The sequence below is a fragment of the Primulina huaijiensis genome, chromosome 7 (assembly GCF_012295235.1).
Source record: "Primulina huaijiensis isolate GDHJ02 chromosome 7, ASM1229523v2, whole genome shotgun sequence".
Lineage (NCBI taxonomy): Eukaryota > Viridiplantae > Streptophyta > Magnoliopsida > Lamiales > Gesneriaceae > Primulina > Primulina huaijiensis.
The window spans coordinates 23117739-23131962 of NC_133312.1; the positions used below are offsets into that span (position 1 = coordinate 23117739).

General features: G+C 35.5%; 3 protein-coding genes and 1 pseudogene across 6 annotated transcripts; 2 read left to right on the forward strand and 2 right to left on the reverse strand.

Moving 5' to 3' along the window:
- Positions 1-6: 6 nt before the first annotated feature.
- LOC140981731 (vesicle-associated membrane protein 722-like) lies at positions 7-2038 on the forward strand. Its single transcript, XM_073448145.1, has 5 exons — positions 7-32; positions 701-842; positions 962-1082; positions 1201-1263; positions 1709-2038. The coding sequence occupies exons 3-5, from the start codon at positions 981-983 to the stop codon at positions 1853-1855; spliced, it is 312 nt and encodes a 103-aa protein (XP_073304246.1). The 5' UTR covers positions 7-32; positions 701-842; positions 962-980; the 3' UTR covers positions 1856-2038.
- On the reverse strand, positions 1809-3999 carry LOC140981732 (pantoate--beta-alanine ligase-like; annotated as a pseudogene).
- Positions 4000-5509: 1510 nt separating this feature from the next.
- On the reverse strand, positions 5510-6223 carry LOC140981702 (secreted RxLR effector protein 161-like). The gene has a single exon (XM_073448116.1). It carries the CDS (start codon positions 6221-6223, stop codon positions 5510-5512), a length of 714 nt encoding a protein of 237 aa, XP_073304217.1.
- Positions 6224-8158: 1935 nt separating this feature from the next.
- Positions 8159-12257, forward strand: LOC140980643 (uncharacterized). Of its 4 annotated transcripts, none has more exons than XM_073446602.1 (3): positions 8161-9216; positions 10716-11912; positions 12024-12257. In XM_073446602.1, the coding sequence occupies exon 2, from the start codon at positions 10738-10740 to the stop codon at positions 11902-11904; it is 1167 nt and encodes a 388-aa protein (XP_073302703.1). In that variant the 5' UTR covers positions 8161-9216; positions 10716-10737; the 3' UTR covers positions 11905-11912; positions 12024-12257. The 4 variants fall into 4 exon arrangements, with proteins under 4 accessions (XP_073302704.1, XP_073302703.1, XP_073302702.1 ...); XM_073446601.1 differs by having other exon boundaries at positions 10729-11912; XM_073446600.1 differs by having other exon boundaries at positions 8161-8369; positions 8970-11912.
- Positions 12258-14224: the final 1967 nt, after the last annotated feature.

Below are 14224 nucleotides of genomic sequence, written 5' to 3' on the forward strand. Positions count from 1 at the left end.
CACCTTCAATTACCTGGTGGAGGATGGATTTAGTATGCGCCTTTTTTTATCCGTCTATACCCTTATTTGATTTGTCTGATTCAATTGATTTTTTTGAATGGTTTTGCTTTTGCGGTAGTAGCTTAGATCTTATTTGAATGGTTTTGCTTTTGCGGTAGTAGCTTAGATCTTGTCTACTTTAGATTTTTTCTTAATTAACTTCTGTACAGATCTCATATTCTGTGTTTCTTTCATTTGATGAGGTTTTTCTGTTGTGACGATGATGAGCAAATCAGAGTCTTTGTATTTACATCTCCTTAATGTTTGGTGTTCAAAGCATCACATCGAATTTTTAGTTTGTGACTCGGTTTATTTTCGACTCAGAATAATATTTTGTTACAAAGTTGATGTTGATGGGATCAGGACTGGTGCTCCCGTTGAACGTGAACCCATTATATTACTGGGGTTGTTATTTGTTGTTGCAGTAGTTGATGTTTCTCAACATGGTTTACCATCTTTGAATTGATTTTTGGGGTACCATGGAATTCCTAATCGATGGGTTTTGGCACCGAATCAGTGGAAATTAACCTTTTGTTTCATATTCTTTTAACTTAATTTTCAGTTACTTGATTCTTAGGTTGAATGTGTGTTCATACAAATTATATGCTTATTTCTCTTAATTTTGTTTTGGTAGACTAACGGTTGGCGTCTTTAATGGCAGCTTATTGTGTTGTGGCTGTTGAATCTGCTGGAAGACAAATTCCAATTGCATTCCTGGAAAGAACAAAAGAGGATTTTACCAAGAAGTATAGTGGAGGAAAGGCTGCTACAGCTGTAGCTAACAGCCTAAATAGAGAGTTTGGGTAATGCTACCTTACTGTGTTCTCACACTTTTTCTTTTTTCATTTATTCTAACTTCTGATGGATAACATTGTCTTAATTCATTAAATTGACAAATCGTCTTCTATTGACTAAAACTTAGGCCCAAACTGAAGGAGCAAATGCAGTATTGTGTAGATCATCCCGAGGAGGTCAGCAAGCTTGCTAAGGTGAAAGCTCAGGTTTCAGAAGTTAAAGGAGTGATGATGGAAAACATTGAAAAGGTAACTCTTTTCTATTATCGTATTTTCAGGAGCAACATCCTGTTTTATGGTTGTATGATGTGGCTGAATTTAGTTTTTCTGATAGTGTTACTTGTATTGCGCTTATTTGCCTCTGCAGGTTCTTGACCGTGGAGAGAAAATTGAACTTCTGGTGGATAAAACGGAAAATCTTCGGTCTCAGGTCTGTGAATACCTTGTTATATTAATAGCTTACTGTGTGGACCTCTTGGAGTCTTATATTTAGTGGAATACCTGTAACCAAACTTTGACCATGATCTGGGTTTTGTTGAATTAGTCTAAGGTTTCAAAATGAATTGGTTAGGTTTTGATTCACTGGAAAGAATCAGCATAACTGTGTTGAACTCGATTTTGTCAAAGTAGTGCTGCTGAAGCTAAAGTACTAGCCACTAGGAGTGGGCTGTGATGGCTTTCCTTTTTATGCTTGAAATCTTGGCTGTTTCTTCATGAACTTACTAAACTTGGTGGTTATGAAACTTTTGGGCCATTGGTTATATATTCAAATTTTATTCAATTCCTGGGGATCTAATTACATTGTCCAATCTTCATGTGCATCTTTGTTTCACGACATTGAACTATTATGTACATGCTTTTGTAATTTTCTGTAGGCCCAAGATTTTAGGACTCAAGGAACCAAGATGAGGAGAAAGATGTGGTTTCAGAATATGAAGATAAAGCTGATTGTTCTTGCCATTATTATTGCCTTGATTCTCATCATAGTTCTATCGGTATGTCGTGGATTCAAATGTCATTAATCTGTATTTCGATGAGGTTGGTTATAATGTTACCTTAATCAGTCAGATATTTCTGTGATTCCCATTAATTTTTTCTTGGTTACCCTAATGTGCATCTTGTGAGACAGTGCTTATGCCTTGTATAGATTGTACTTTTTGAACCCCATTATTAGAATCGTCGTGTATGAAGGAAGTTTTCAGATACCTGTTGTGTTTCGTATGATCACAAAAACTATTCTTCGTTTAAATAATTACGATGATACCCCTGCGATTCTTTTATGTTTGGTAGGCTTCATACCTAAATTCTCCTATAACAGTGCTTTCTCAAAGAATGTCCGTGTATTGCCCACCTTCGCGACGAAGGTGGTCTACTCACTTGTAAAAAGATTACACGAGTGTAAACCTCAAACTTGGTGTGTTCCACTAGTTTGTATTCAACGAAAGAACCACTGGCAAACAGTAACAAATCGTCTGGATCGGCGGCTGGAGGATATTCCTAGAACCAGCTTTGATCTTGTTCAGAAACAAGGAAAAAATGGTGGACAATGTCAGTCGGCGATTTCCAAACATGTGCTAAACGTTGATTTCCATGTTGTCAATTAGCCTGACGTTTCCAAACCAAGCAGCAACACAAAACACTGCAGCCCTATTTATCTCCTTCAAATCTTCCAAACTTTCTTGATCTACTCTCTGCTTAGCAATGAGAACACGGAAAAGAGAAAACACAACATTTCGAGATTATAATATCACACCATATACGAAATAAGGATGGTCGATGGCTTAACTTATCTGGTTAGTTATCGATTCACTCGAACAATCATGGATTTCATTTGCCACCATTCACAATTTCGATTTACCAACTTGCCAACTCTTAAAAAGTTTATGGTAATACCAACCTACTTTTCGATTTCTTAACTATTATAAGTTGGGTTTTTGTGATATGTTTAAAGTATCCGTCTCATCAAAGTTCTTGGTCCAACATTTTCTATGTAATTCACCTCGGCGTAATAGATTTTTCCACCAGCTTCTTGAATAGCATGGACAGGAGAATCTTTCAATTCTTTGCAATCAACCTGTCCCTTCTCTGCTGTTAATTTAGCCTTGTACAGAAACCCACTTATCGATAACGCCTGTGGAAACCGAAAAAATCCCAGTCGAACATAGCAAAGGAACTTTCACACCATTGATTCGAGACCTTGTCTATTTGATGATTTCTTCTCAAAAATCTATTACACTTGGAGAACTTACAAGGCTTCATAGGGTAAATCAAGAAAGAAACCTTCCCCCTCTGGTCTAAGGAAAGATGCACGTTACTCGAACTCATTGGAATACCATCTTCATCTCGCATCAACTCCGAACCAACCATTTACATTCCAAAATCAAGATCTCTGACCTGAATTCCAATCAAGTGTAAAACTTTATAAAATGACATACTAAACATTAAAAAAAAAAAAACCTTTGGTTTTATATGACATTCTTAAAGCAATACCAAAGAATGAGACAAGTACCATCCTTTGGATGATCTTCCACTGCTGGTAGTCTTTCTTGCCAAATTCAGCAACATCAGGCTCAACAATATTAAACAACTTGGTAACAATTGTAGCAACTCCTCTAAAGAAAGTAGGCCTACTTTTTCCACACAAACCATTCTCCAAATTCTCAAATCTAACCCAAGTCTCATGCCCAATCACACTATTCTCCACACAAGAACCAATTTTTCCCTTTTCTTGACCATTTGTGTCCTCAAAACCACCATTTTCCCCATAGCCATACAACTTCTTTGGATGGAAAACAACATCCATTCCACCAGGAACGGACTTCAATTTCCCGACGTTACCGAGGAAATCAGAAGGATAGGTGGAGATATCCTCATTACCTTCATGGAGGAAGCCCGTTGTTGGGACTAAGCCAATGGATTTTGCCTTGAGTTCTCATGGATCTCGACCATTTTCTCATCTCATCTATCGAAGATTATCAGTGGCTCTTGATTTGCCATGAATTCAGAATTTCTTTTGAGCTTCTTCTCTCCAGTGTTTGAGGATCAATATCCACTATTTCAAAAAAACAATGAAGAATTTTTGGGGATTATACTTTGGAATCAATATTCATGAAATTGCCTAAGACATACATAAAGAGAGGATTTATAAGAGAATCAATATTCATGAAATTGCTGTTGAAAATTTGAATCAAATTTAGAGTTTGAATAAAAAATTATGTCTCATGGATGTGAGAGTGTCTTTTGGCTCTCCACATTCTTAAGTTAATTGTGGCTCATAATTGTAGAAATGTCTTTTGACTTTCCACATTCTTGAGTTAATTGAAGACTTTTGACTCTTCATATTCTTGAGTTAATGAGAAGATTAATTGAGTTAATTAATCTTGCATGATTCTTGGTGTGCGTTTTGGGGCTTATAAATAGTGTGTTCACTTCCTTATTCCATATGCATAGAAATGTTTTTTACAAACACTCAAGATCTCTTTCAAGCATTCTCTTGCATTTCATATTTTTAGCTTTCCATTTGGACTCCGTTAAATTTCGGTAATAAAATGAAGGTACGTTTTCGGTTCGCCGGTGTAGTTATTTCGTGCTAAGTTGCTGCAAGGTTTTGCCATTGTATCCTAGGAAACAGTTGTCCGTTGAGATCCTCGAAGCACCGTCGGAGAGGACAAATCTGTTTTAAGGAAACTGTACTTTATACAAGACTCGGTTTGATTTACTGTTTTATTGTTGTTATTTTATACACGATATTCGTACTTTAAATAGTATGCTCATTTTCGTATAATGTTTTGATTGTCGACTACCGAGACCTCAACAAGGCCTGCCCAAATGATGAATTCCTTCTACCGAACATGGATATACTTACTCATTGACAATTGTTTGAAAACTTTTCATTTATAGATTGATATATTGAGTATAATTAGATAAAGATGGCTCCTGAAGATGCCGCTCTGTCTGCATCTTTACGAGATTACTTTCGTTCCCTACTTCTATATTTTTTTTATTAGCAATTTGGCTAACAATTGCTTAAGACATACATAGTGGAATTGCGTTAATTTAATAGTTTACCAAATGTACAATGAAAAATAACGATCGTATATTTTCACGTCATAAAAAAAAGTTCTTGTTATTCTCGATGAGTTCAACACTAGCACATTTACGACTCCTTTACATAAAATATGGAAAATTTAGGTCCCAAATGAAGTGAGAATTCATATCTTTGATGCTTTACCAGTGAACACTGTCCTTACAACTCGATGTGATAAATCTTTTGGAGATATTATTCTTCCTTCGTGGTATTGTAAATTTGCAAAATGGGTATGGAAACCATCAGCTCTTTGATCCTTTTTGGTGCTTTTTGTTGAGAAATTTAATATGTTTATAAGATTTGAGAACAAATACACAAGAAACTGGATTTTAATGGCTCATGTTTTATTGATAATGACCTTGGCTTATATAGTCATACGATTCAGAGGAAATGACAAATCAACAAGAATAAAGCTAAATGATAACAGAAACATAGACCAAGTCAAAAATAAGTAAATGTCCCTACATAATAGGGCTTTATTTAACAAAAACCAGCAGAAAAACTTTTTCATTTCCTCCCTTAAATTAAATGATATTTAGCAATTAGATTATGCTCGAGATCTCGCAAACTCCAGCATCTTTTGAAGCTTCTAAAAAACTTCAAGCTTCAATGGTTTAGTCATTATGTCTGCCACTTGGTCTTGAGTGCCACAATAAACTAATTCAATTGTACCATCCTTAGTAATATTCCTCAAAAAATGAAATCTCACATCTATATGTTTACTGCAACCATGCATAACAAGATTTTTAGACAGCTTGATAGTCGAACTGTTGTCGCACATCACATTCATGCAACCTTCATCAGAGCATCCCAGCTCCTTTAAAATTCTTTTTATCCAAACTCCTTGACAAGCACAGACTGCAGCTGCTACAAACTCAGTTTCTGTAGTAGATAAGGTCACGATTAACTGCTTCTTTGAACACCACAAAACAGCACCTGAATTTATTAAGAAAACATATCTTGATGTACTCTTCCTATCCTCCATATCTCCAGCATAGTCACTATCAATGAATGCCAACAATGCACCATATCCTTCTTTCGTATAATGAATTCCATAGTTCATAGTCCCTTTCAGATATAAAAGCAATCTTTTAGCTGCTTGTAGATGAATCTCGTTTGGTTTCACCATATATCTACTTATGAGACAAGTGACAAACATTATGTCAGGTCTCGTAGTAGTGAGATACATCAAACTCCCAACTAGTTGTTTGTAGTAAGTTTCAACAACAGGGATTCCATCTTTATCTTTGCTTACTTTGAAACCTGAAACAATTGGACTCCCTACTGAATTACTTTCATTCATGCCAAATCTTTACAGAATTTCCATATCATATTTTCTTTGACATAGAGAAATATTTCCAGATTTTTGCAACACCTCAATTCCAAGAAAGAGTCTCATCTTTCCTAAATCAGTCATATCAAAATCTATCAACATAGAGCTTTTTATTTAACAAAAATCAGCCAAAAAAGTCTTTCATTTTCGAATATTTTTAATAAATGTATATTGGCTGCATAATAAACTTTATATTAAAATATTTTTAAGCAATAGATCATTAAATAAAAATGCAATTAATAGGAATAGTGATCCTTCTCTTTATTTTTCTATTTGTTTTTTGAGATATTCTTTTCGAAAAACATTGTTGCCATATATAATCATACACAATCGTGATATCATGATTCATAATACATGTATTATCAATAAATAAAAATCATTAAATTTTATAAAAAGAATTTACCTCTTGTATTTCATTTAATTAATGACATATATAATAACATATTCACTACATCTAATAATACATTATTTTTCTTTCTTGTATAAAAATTTTGAGCATAATTTCTAATATCTCCACTATTCATCAAAAAACCAATATAAATAAAAAAATAGTATATTATATATTGTCAAAAGCACACTGTATAAGAATATTTGATCACAAACCATATCATCAATTAAAAAACATTGAAGATCACCGGATTCCCGAATGTCATATACTCGATTTTAAGTATTCGTTTTTGTCGGGTCGTAGTCGGATTTTTTTCCCCCCTCCCCAGAAGGGGTAGCTAATTAAGACAGTGTTCTTAATAGATTATGATTTTAAAAAAACGATTAAATTTATAGTTTATAAAAAATTATTAAAAAATTAAGAGTTAGTAGTTTTTGAAAACAAAAATGAAAAGACAAAATGAGAATTTGATAATATTTGATAAATAATTGATTTTTATTTTAAATTGTTACGAATTATTTTTGTAGAATCAGAATCATCGACCCACTAACTTTTTGAATTTCAATTAAATTGAGTATAAGTTAAAGCAGAATCTGAGTTTGAAAAACACACAACCGAAATTTTTACGAAAAAATTAATAATCACTCTAGGGGTGTCAATTCGGGTGGGTTGAGTCGAGTTGAGTAATAGCACTATTCAAAAATTGCTCAAACCAAACCCAACCCGAACCCGAGTCAACCCAAAAACTCTCAACACGAACCTGAATCCGAATCAATCCAATCAACCCGATTTTGAATTTTTTTAAAGAAAATTAAATAAAATTCAAAAAAAAAATATTTTAATTTAAATAAATAATAACAAAATCTTCCACATATATATGATTTAAATTTGAAAGTTTAATTGTAGAGAAATAAAATATATTTACTAAATCAAATAAACAATTGTTTAAAAAATAAAAAATGTTCAAAATAAATATTAAATTATGAAAATTTATGATATAAATATACAATAAATATTTTTTCAGACATAAAATATATAAAAATGTAGATAATATTTATTAATTATATATTTTTTAAAAAAAATTAAAATTTTTGGGTCAATCCGAACCCAACCCGATCATTTTTTTGGGTCAGTCGGGTTGGTCGGGTCCAACCCGATCTGATCCCAACCGAACTCCAAACTCAAACCTAATTTTTTTTAATTAAACCATATCGAACTGCTAAGTCGTGTCAAATTTTAGAGTGGGTCTCATGTGAGACCGTCTCACGGATCTTAATCTGTGAGACGGGTCAACCCTACTCATTTTCACAATAAAAAGTAATGCTCTTAGCATAAAAATTAATACTTTTTCATGGATGACCCAAATAAGAAATCCGTCTCACAACTACGACCCGTGAGACCGTCTCATACAAGTTTTTGCCCAAATTTTAACATCTCTGTCACTTTGTTTTTTGATTGCAAACAGTACATGAAATTATTTGAACTCGCAAATTACCCCTCAAGAATTTTACCTTCACCGTGCTCTCTTGTCCTTTACATAAACGTGCCATTATTTTCAGAAAAGAGATAACCTCATACGAAACCTTACAGTTTCTTCAACCCGTTTTCAGCGGACACAATCTCTTTTTTTTCCTATCGAATTTTTTTTTATTTTGTGAATTCAATTACCCCTGCAAAATTCAATCAAACAATCAAAGGACTAAAGACGGACCTTAATTTCTCCTAATTGTAATTCCGTACCTTTAATTTCTTGAAATCTTTAATTGGGGGGATTTTTTTTGTTGATTACTTTAATCAGATGTTTTCTGGTTTGATCGGTTGGCGTTTATGTTACGTTTATGTGATATGTTGTTTAATTTGTGTGGTTTTGTTGATTGATGGGTGTCTTGTATAAAGGGAGGATCTTTACTATCTTTATGGTTTGTGGGGTTACGTGAGGATCAGGAGGGTATGATCGATGGTTGAAAACTGATGTCCGGGTTCTTGAACTTTTGGGGGATTTTGGAAAGACTGTATTTTTTTTGGAAATTGATGGCAAAACTTTTAGGACTGTCAAATTTGACCTGTAACTGTATTGATGTGATAGTCAACGCAGTATTGCTCAACCAGATCTAAGGGTTGCTTTAATGTTGTTGTGATGTACTTGTAACACTTGCTGGTTTTGTATTTTGAATGATGTAAAGTTTAGTGTTTTCATGTTTGCATCCTGGTTTGTGTTGTGCTTTTTGATTTGGGGCATTTATTCTGTATATTTCTGCTTGTTTTATGTTTGATGTGATGATGGATTGTACGCAAATGACCATTTATTGTCCCACAATACAACTGCAGGTTAAGGGACTCATTGGTGTCCATGGCCAAGAAATAGTCAATAATTCTTTATTTGAAGCCTTTTCAATCCTCAAGATTTTAGACCTGTTCATTTCTGAATTGTATTGATTTATGCTCGTGCCCAGTTGCATCTGATATGCTATAAAGTCAACTAAAGATACTGATATTTCGTTTGATAAAATCAATCCTGTGTTATACAATACTGAAGCTGCCAGTAAAAAAGAGAAATTTCAGTGCACTTTTACCGGTAAGTACAAATTTAATGGCTGATATACTGTATTCTGATTGTCTATGATCCAAAATACAATTTTTCGTGTTCATTTATTGTCAGAATATTAAACTATCTTACTTTGTTTTGTCAATGTTGTCAACTTAACACATTCAATTTCTGCATTTCTTTAAATTGTTCTATACTTCAAATTATGCCTCTTCTACATTTTTCTGGCCGCCTAAGGGTGGGGAATGGAGCATTCTGATCCTTCCGTCTCTCAGCTGATTGTTTTTTGGGATAGTAGCTGTCCTCTGGTGCATAAGTAGAAGTGGTAAGTTATTCTCCGTCATATATCAAGGTAAATCCACATATAAGTGGAACTCTTTTTGGGTAGAGATTGTGATCGATGATTTGGCTCTATCTATATCTACTGAAAGCTTATGATTATTGGATCATCTTTGTACTTGGACCTTTAACTGATATTTGGCTGTCATAGTTCTAGTTGAGAAGTTCTTAATATAGGTTAACATGTTCCTTGAGTTTGTTACTGATATTGGCAGGGGTGTAATGGTGACTTGTGATGTTTTGGAGTTATTCCTTTGGCTGCTTTCCCAATATTATGCTATCGCCTACAAAATGTCTTAAGCATGACTTTTTTTTTCGTTGTGACTTCATAAATTTGCTCTTGTTGAAAGATTTGGTGCCACCACCTTTTTTTAGCCATTCTTTTATTCTCTGATTATTTTCTTTTGCTTATGATAACCTTGTAGTAAGGGTGGAAAAGATTTAAGTTTTCCACCATCGATCCTTGTGTAAACTAAGGAGTTTTATCCTTTCAAAAATCCTGTGTAGTACGGTCATAGTGCATGTTGGAAGTTTTCCTAAGACGGGGTTTAAACTTTCAATGCACATTTTGGTTTCAAATTGGCGAAGTTATGATTGCTTCGATGAATTGGTTAAGATCTTTTCTATCTGTAAGTGCAAGAGCATCCGTGTATAAATAGTTCTGTTGTTATCTGCAGACTTCTTCAATTCTATATCAACACAGGTAAGTTGGTTACATCTATCTAGAACTGATATTCGGTAGGTAGTTGGTAGAACTGTCATATCTTCATCATAAGTTGAGATGTTAGTAGATTGCGAGGGGCGTGCCAAGGTTCAAGATGCGGTATGGTTCAGCTACGCTCCATGGCTTGCACAGCCCTTCAGTGAAGTGCGCTCCTTCAATGTGAAGCAAGTACCTGAAATTCTTGGAGCTCACATTAACCCTAAACCCTTAATTCTGAAAGGAACCCACATTGTCTCAAGGGTCGTGCTTATACTTGGAGAGCACTTGTGCACCTTATGCTTATACCTCATGTGCACTTGTGGCCTTTAATAACTTTGATAATGAGAATGTTTTGTTTAGTTGTATTTTGTTTTTAATCTTATTGTCTTTGCCATCTCTACTGTCAAGTATAGAATAAAGTTTCTTCGGTTTCTTTTCTTGCATCAGCATGTATGTAGAACAACTATACTAATGAATTTAATATTAGCAACATATCACAGTGCAAATAGATGGCTAGTAGAAAAAGAAGCATATCAAATGATGCAGATGTCTCTGCTCTGAACAAGGAATTGGATGAAGCTTTATGCCCAATATGCATGGACCACCCACACAATGCTGTTTTTCTCATTTGCAGCTCCCACGGCAATGGCTGTCGCTCCTTCATTTGTGATACCAGTTACAGGCATTCAAATTGCTTGGACCGATTTAAAAAACTCGGAGAAGATAATCCTGATAAATTGTCTGCACCGAGTTTGGAACATGAAGGACATGTTGATTCTATTGGTACTTCTAATGAAGACTCGACGACTTCAAGTGACATCAGTGTGAATCACGTGGATGTCTCTCTGACTTCAGGCAACTCTGCAACCCTTGTTGGCATACCTGGTGGATCAAGACAAAATAGCTCCCAAAATGTGAATCATTATTTCGAAAATGTACATCCAACATCATGGGAAAATCTTAATCTTGATGAAACCTACATGGAGAAGTCAGAGAAGACGACAAACCTAAAATGCCCTTTATGCCGAGGAGATGTTTTGGGCTGGAAAGTTGTGGAAGATGCAAGAAAATACCTTAACCTGAAGTCTCGAAGCTGCTCCCGTGAATTGTGCTCATTCTTTGGCAACTACGGAGAGCTACGTAGGCATGCTAGAAATCTTCATCCAACAGTTCGTCCAGCTGATGTTGACCCATCAAGACAAAGTGCATGGCGTCGGCTTGAACACCAAAGAGAGCATGACGATATCGTCAGTGCCATTCGATCAGCCATTCCCGGTGCGATGGTACTTGGTGATTATGTTTTAGATAACAGTGATAGATTTTCTGGTGAAAGGGATAATGGTGGAGGTGGCAGTGAAGGAGGCCGGTGGTTAAGCACATTCTTCTTGTTTCATATGATTGGCTCGATGGAATCAGGAGCCGAGCTTAGAGGTGGCAGGTCAAGAATGTTGTATAGACACCGTCGTTCTGGTGGAACATTTTCAAGACGTCGTTATCTATGGGGTGAAAATTTATTAGGCATTCGAGAAAATGATGATGATCGTGATGAAGACAATAGAGAAGGTATACCAGATTTGAACATAGATACTGTTGATGACGCTCCTTCAAACCCAAGAAGGCGTAGGAGATTGACACGTGCTCGGTCCCATGAAGATCAACCAGAAGTTACTGATTGATCGATCTGGTATTTCTCTTTCTTTGTATGTAAAACATAACTTAGAATATATCTTGAATGAAGTACAGTTAGTTTTTGACCAAACCATATCGTTGTTCTTTAATCTCTGACGATCTGCAGGTTGATGGTGAGATCGTCGTGGAAACCGAGTTTGAGATTCCCCTAAGCATAAAGCAAGAACATTAGGGATGGACAAACTAGTTGAGGGAATATTTGCTTGGATTTGTTGCAGTGTTGGCTTCTTTCATTGAAGGGAGCAGAATAAGTAGAAGGCTTGTTTATGACTTGTGTTTTTAGCTCTATATATATATATTTGTACCTTTTTCTTTTCCTTCTTGCTTCCTTTCTTTCTTTTTTTAAAATAAATAAATAAATTTCTATTTCTGAATATTTTTATTTTTCATGGTCTTTGAACTTAACTACACATTCATTGTATGTTGAATTTGGTTGGTGATGTTGTGTTCATCTTATTTCCAGAAATACCAGAATCGGAACCATGTAGAAACATAATCGAAATCATAAATTAATCTTCAATTCAAGGTTTTATAGTGTATTCGCAAACTTCAATATACAATTCAATTGTTTAATTTTATGAATTTAAAATATTTTTAATATAATTATCAAATAATTTATAACTTTGTTATCTCACGATTTTTTTCTTGACTATTAATAATTAAAAGAATAAATTCCAGTTCAAATTAAGTCAAACCAGAACCGAAAACGTCGAGAGTCGGAAGATTAGGAACCAAAACCGTATTCAAGTGGTTCGATTGTGGTTCCCATTGCAATTGGAATGGTTGGTTCCACAACCTGAACCATCGGTTTTAGAACTGGAGAAACATAAGGTGGATGACAAGTAGAAGATATCCACGTATTTTGTACCAAAAAAAAAAGTGTATTCTTTTGAGATGGGATATTAATTGGGCTTCATCTGCCGAACTGGGTTCATGTTCCCCGGTCCTTAGCCTGAAGTTCAGCAGACATGCACTCCTTCAACGGTTAGCGATCTCAGTAAATGAAGGCAACAGCATTTGGATGGTGAAGATTTGACAAGAATTGTGCTTCCCTCCAAAAGTCTTTCGTCTGCAAAGACTATTCACTTAACAGTGCGTTTGGCAGGAGTGATTAGATGGGTTTATTTTTTTTAACTCACCTAATCACATGTTTGGTAGGGGTGATTATTTAACCAAGTTTATCCCTCTTATGAATGATTAGGTTATATTAGGTGTGATAAAATAATCAGTACTCACCCCTTAGGATTATTTATCTCATTCTTAATCCATCGTATTTTTTCAATTTTACCCTTCTCTTAGATTCAAACTCACCACCATTTCCCTACATCGACCGTCGGCCGACCACACCCCTCCTCCTCTCGGCTGACCTCGGGCCGAAAGTCGGACCGCTGTCGTCGTCGTCGCCGCCGCTTCTAGCCGGCCAACCACCGTCGACCACCGCCGCCGCCGAACACTGCCACAAAACTGGAATGGTAATTTTTGTCAATTTATCAAAAGATTATTATTTATCTCATTCTTTGACCATATTATGTACAGAACTCTGAGCTCCTTATTGTAAAAATTATAGAATTTTTTTGTTGGTGAAAAATAAGTCCAAAAAGATTTGGATCCTATTGTTGGATCAAATTTACAACTCGTCTGTATTCGTAGTTTGAATATCTCACAAAAATCTATCTCAAATCAAATGTTAAGTATGTTATAAAATTAAAAGTGTTGTAATCTATAATGAGTTTGATGATTTTAATTAAAATTATTCAAATATTGAAAATAGTAAGTTTGTTTGATTAAATCAACACCTAAAAGGCTTAAACATCCAAACATAATAAGGCTGCGTTTTGTTGCAGGATAAAATAAACTAATGATTAGTATGTAAATGATAAAGAAAATGATTGTCGTAGATATGTAATATATGGTAGTATGTTTGGTAAGATTTTTAAGTGTAGGATAATTTTGAAATTTTTGATGAAAGGCCGGAAGTCCGGCGGTGGTCCGGCGACGGATCCGGCAGCCGACGTGGCGGCGACGGCGGTAAGTCGGCCGTCCGGCGGCGGCGATGGCGTTCCGTCGAAGGTCCGGCGTAAGTCCGGCGGCACGGCGGCGGCGGTCCAGCAACGGCGAGGGTGGCGGAGGTCCGACGAGGGCGGCGACGGCGGTCCGGCAGCCGAGGTGGTTCAATAGCGGTGAAGGAAGAAGGGTAAAATTGGAAAGAGAGTAGGGATAGAGGAGGGATTAATAATCCTACGGATGAAGTAGATATTATTTTATCACACGTAATACAACCTAATCACTCATATAGGAAAAATTGGG

Excerpts from the sequence above, each read along its gene's own strand:
- LOC140980643 (XM_073446603.1), top strand. The coding sequence starts at position 10,738 with ATGGCTAGTAGAAAAAGAAGCATATCAAATGATGCAGATGTCTCTGCT.
- LOC140981702 (XM_073448116.1), bottom strand. The coding sequence starts at position 6,223 with ATGAATGAAAGTAATTCAGTAGGGAGTCCAATTGTTTCAGGTTTCAAA.
- LOC140981731 (XM_073448145.1), top strand. The coding sequence starts at position 981 with ATGCAGTATTGTGTAGATCATCCCGAGGAGGTCAGCAAGCTTGCTAAG. Across the intron at positions 1,083-1,200 it reads TGATGGAAAACATTGAAAAG|GTTCTTGACCGTGGAGAGAA; the intron begins GTAACTCTTTTC and ends TTGCCTCTGCAG. Across the intron at positions 1,264-1,708 it reads CGGAAAATCTTCGGTCTCAG|GCCCAAGATTTTAGGACTCA; the intron begins GTCTGTGAATAC and ends AATTTTCTGTAG.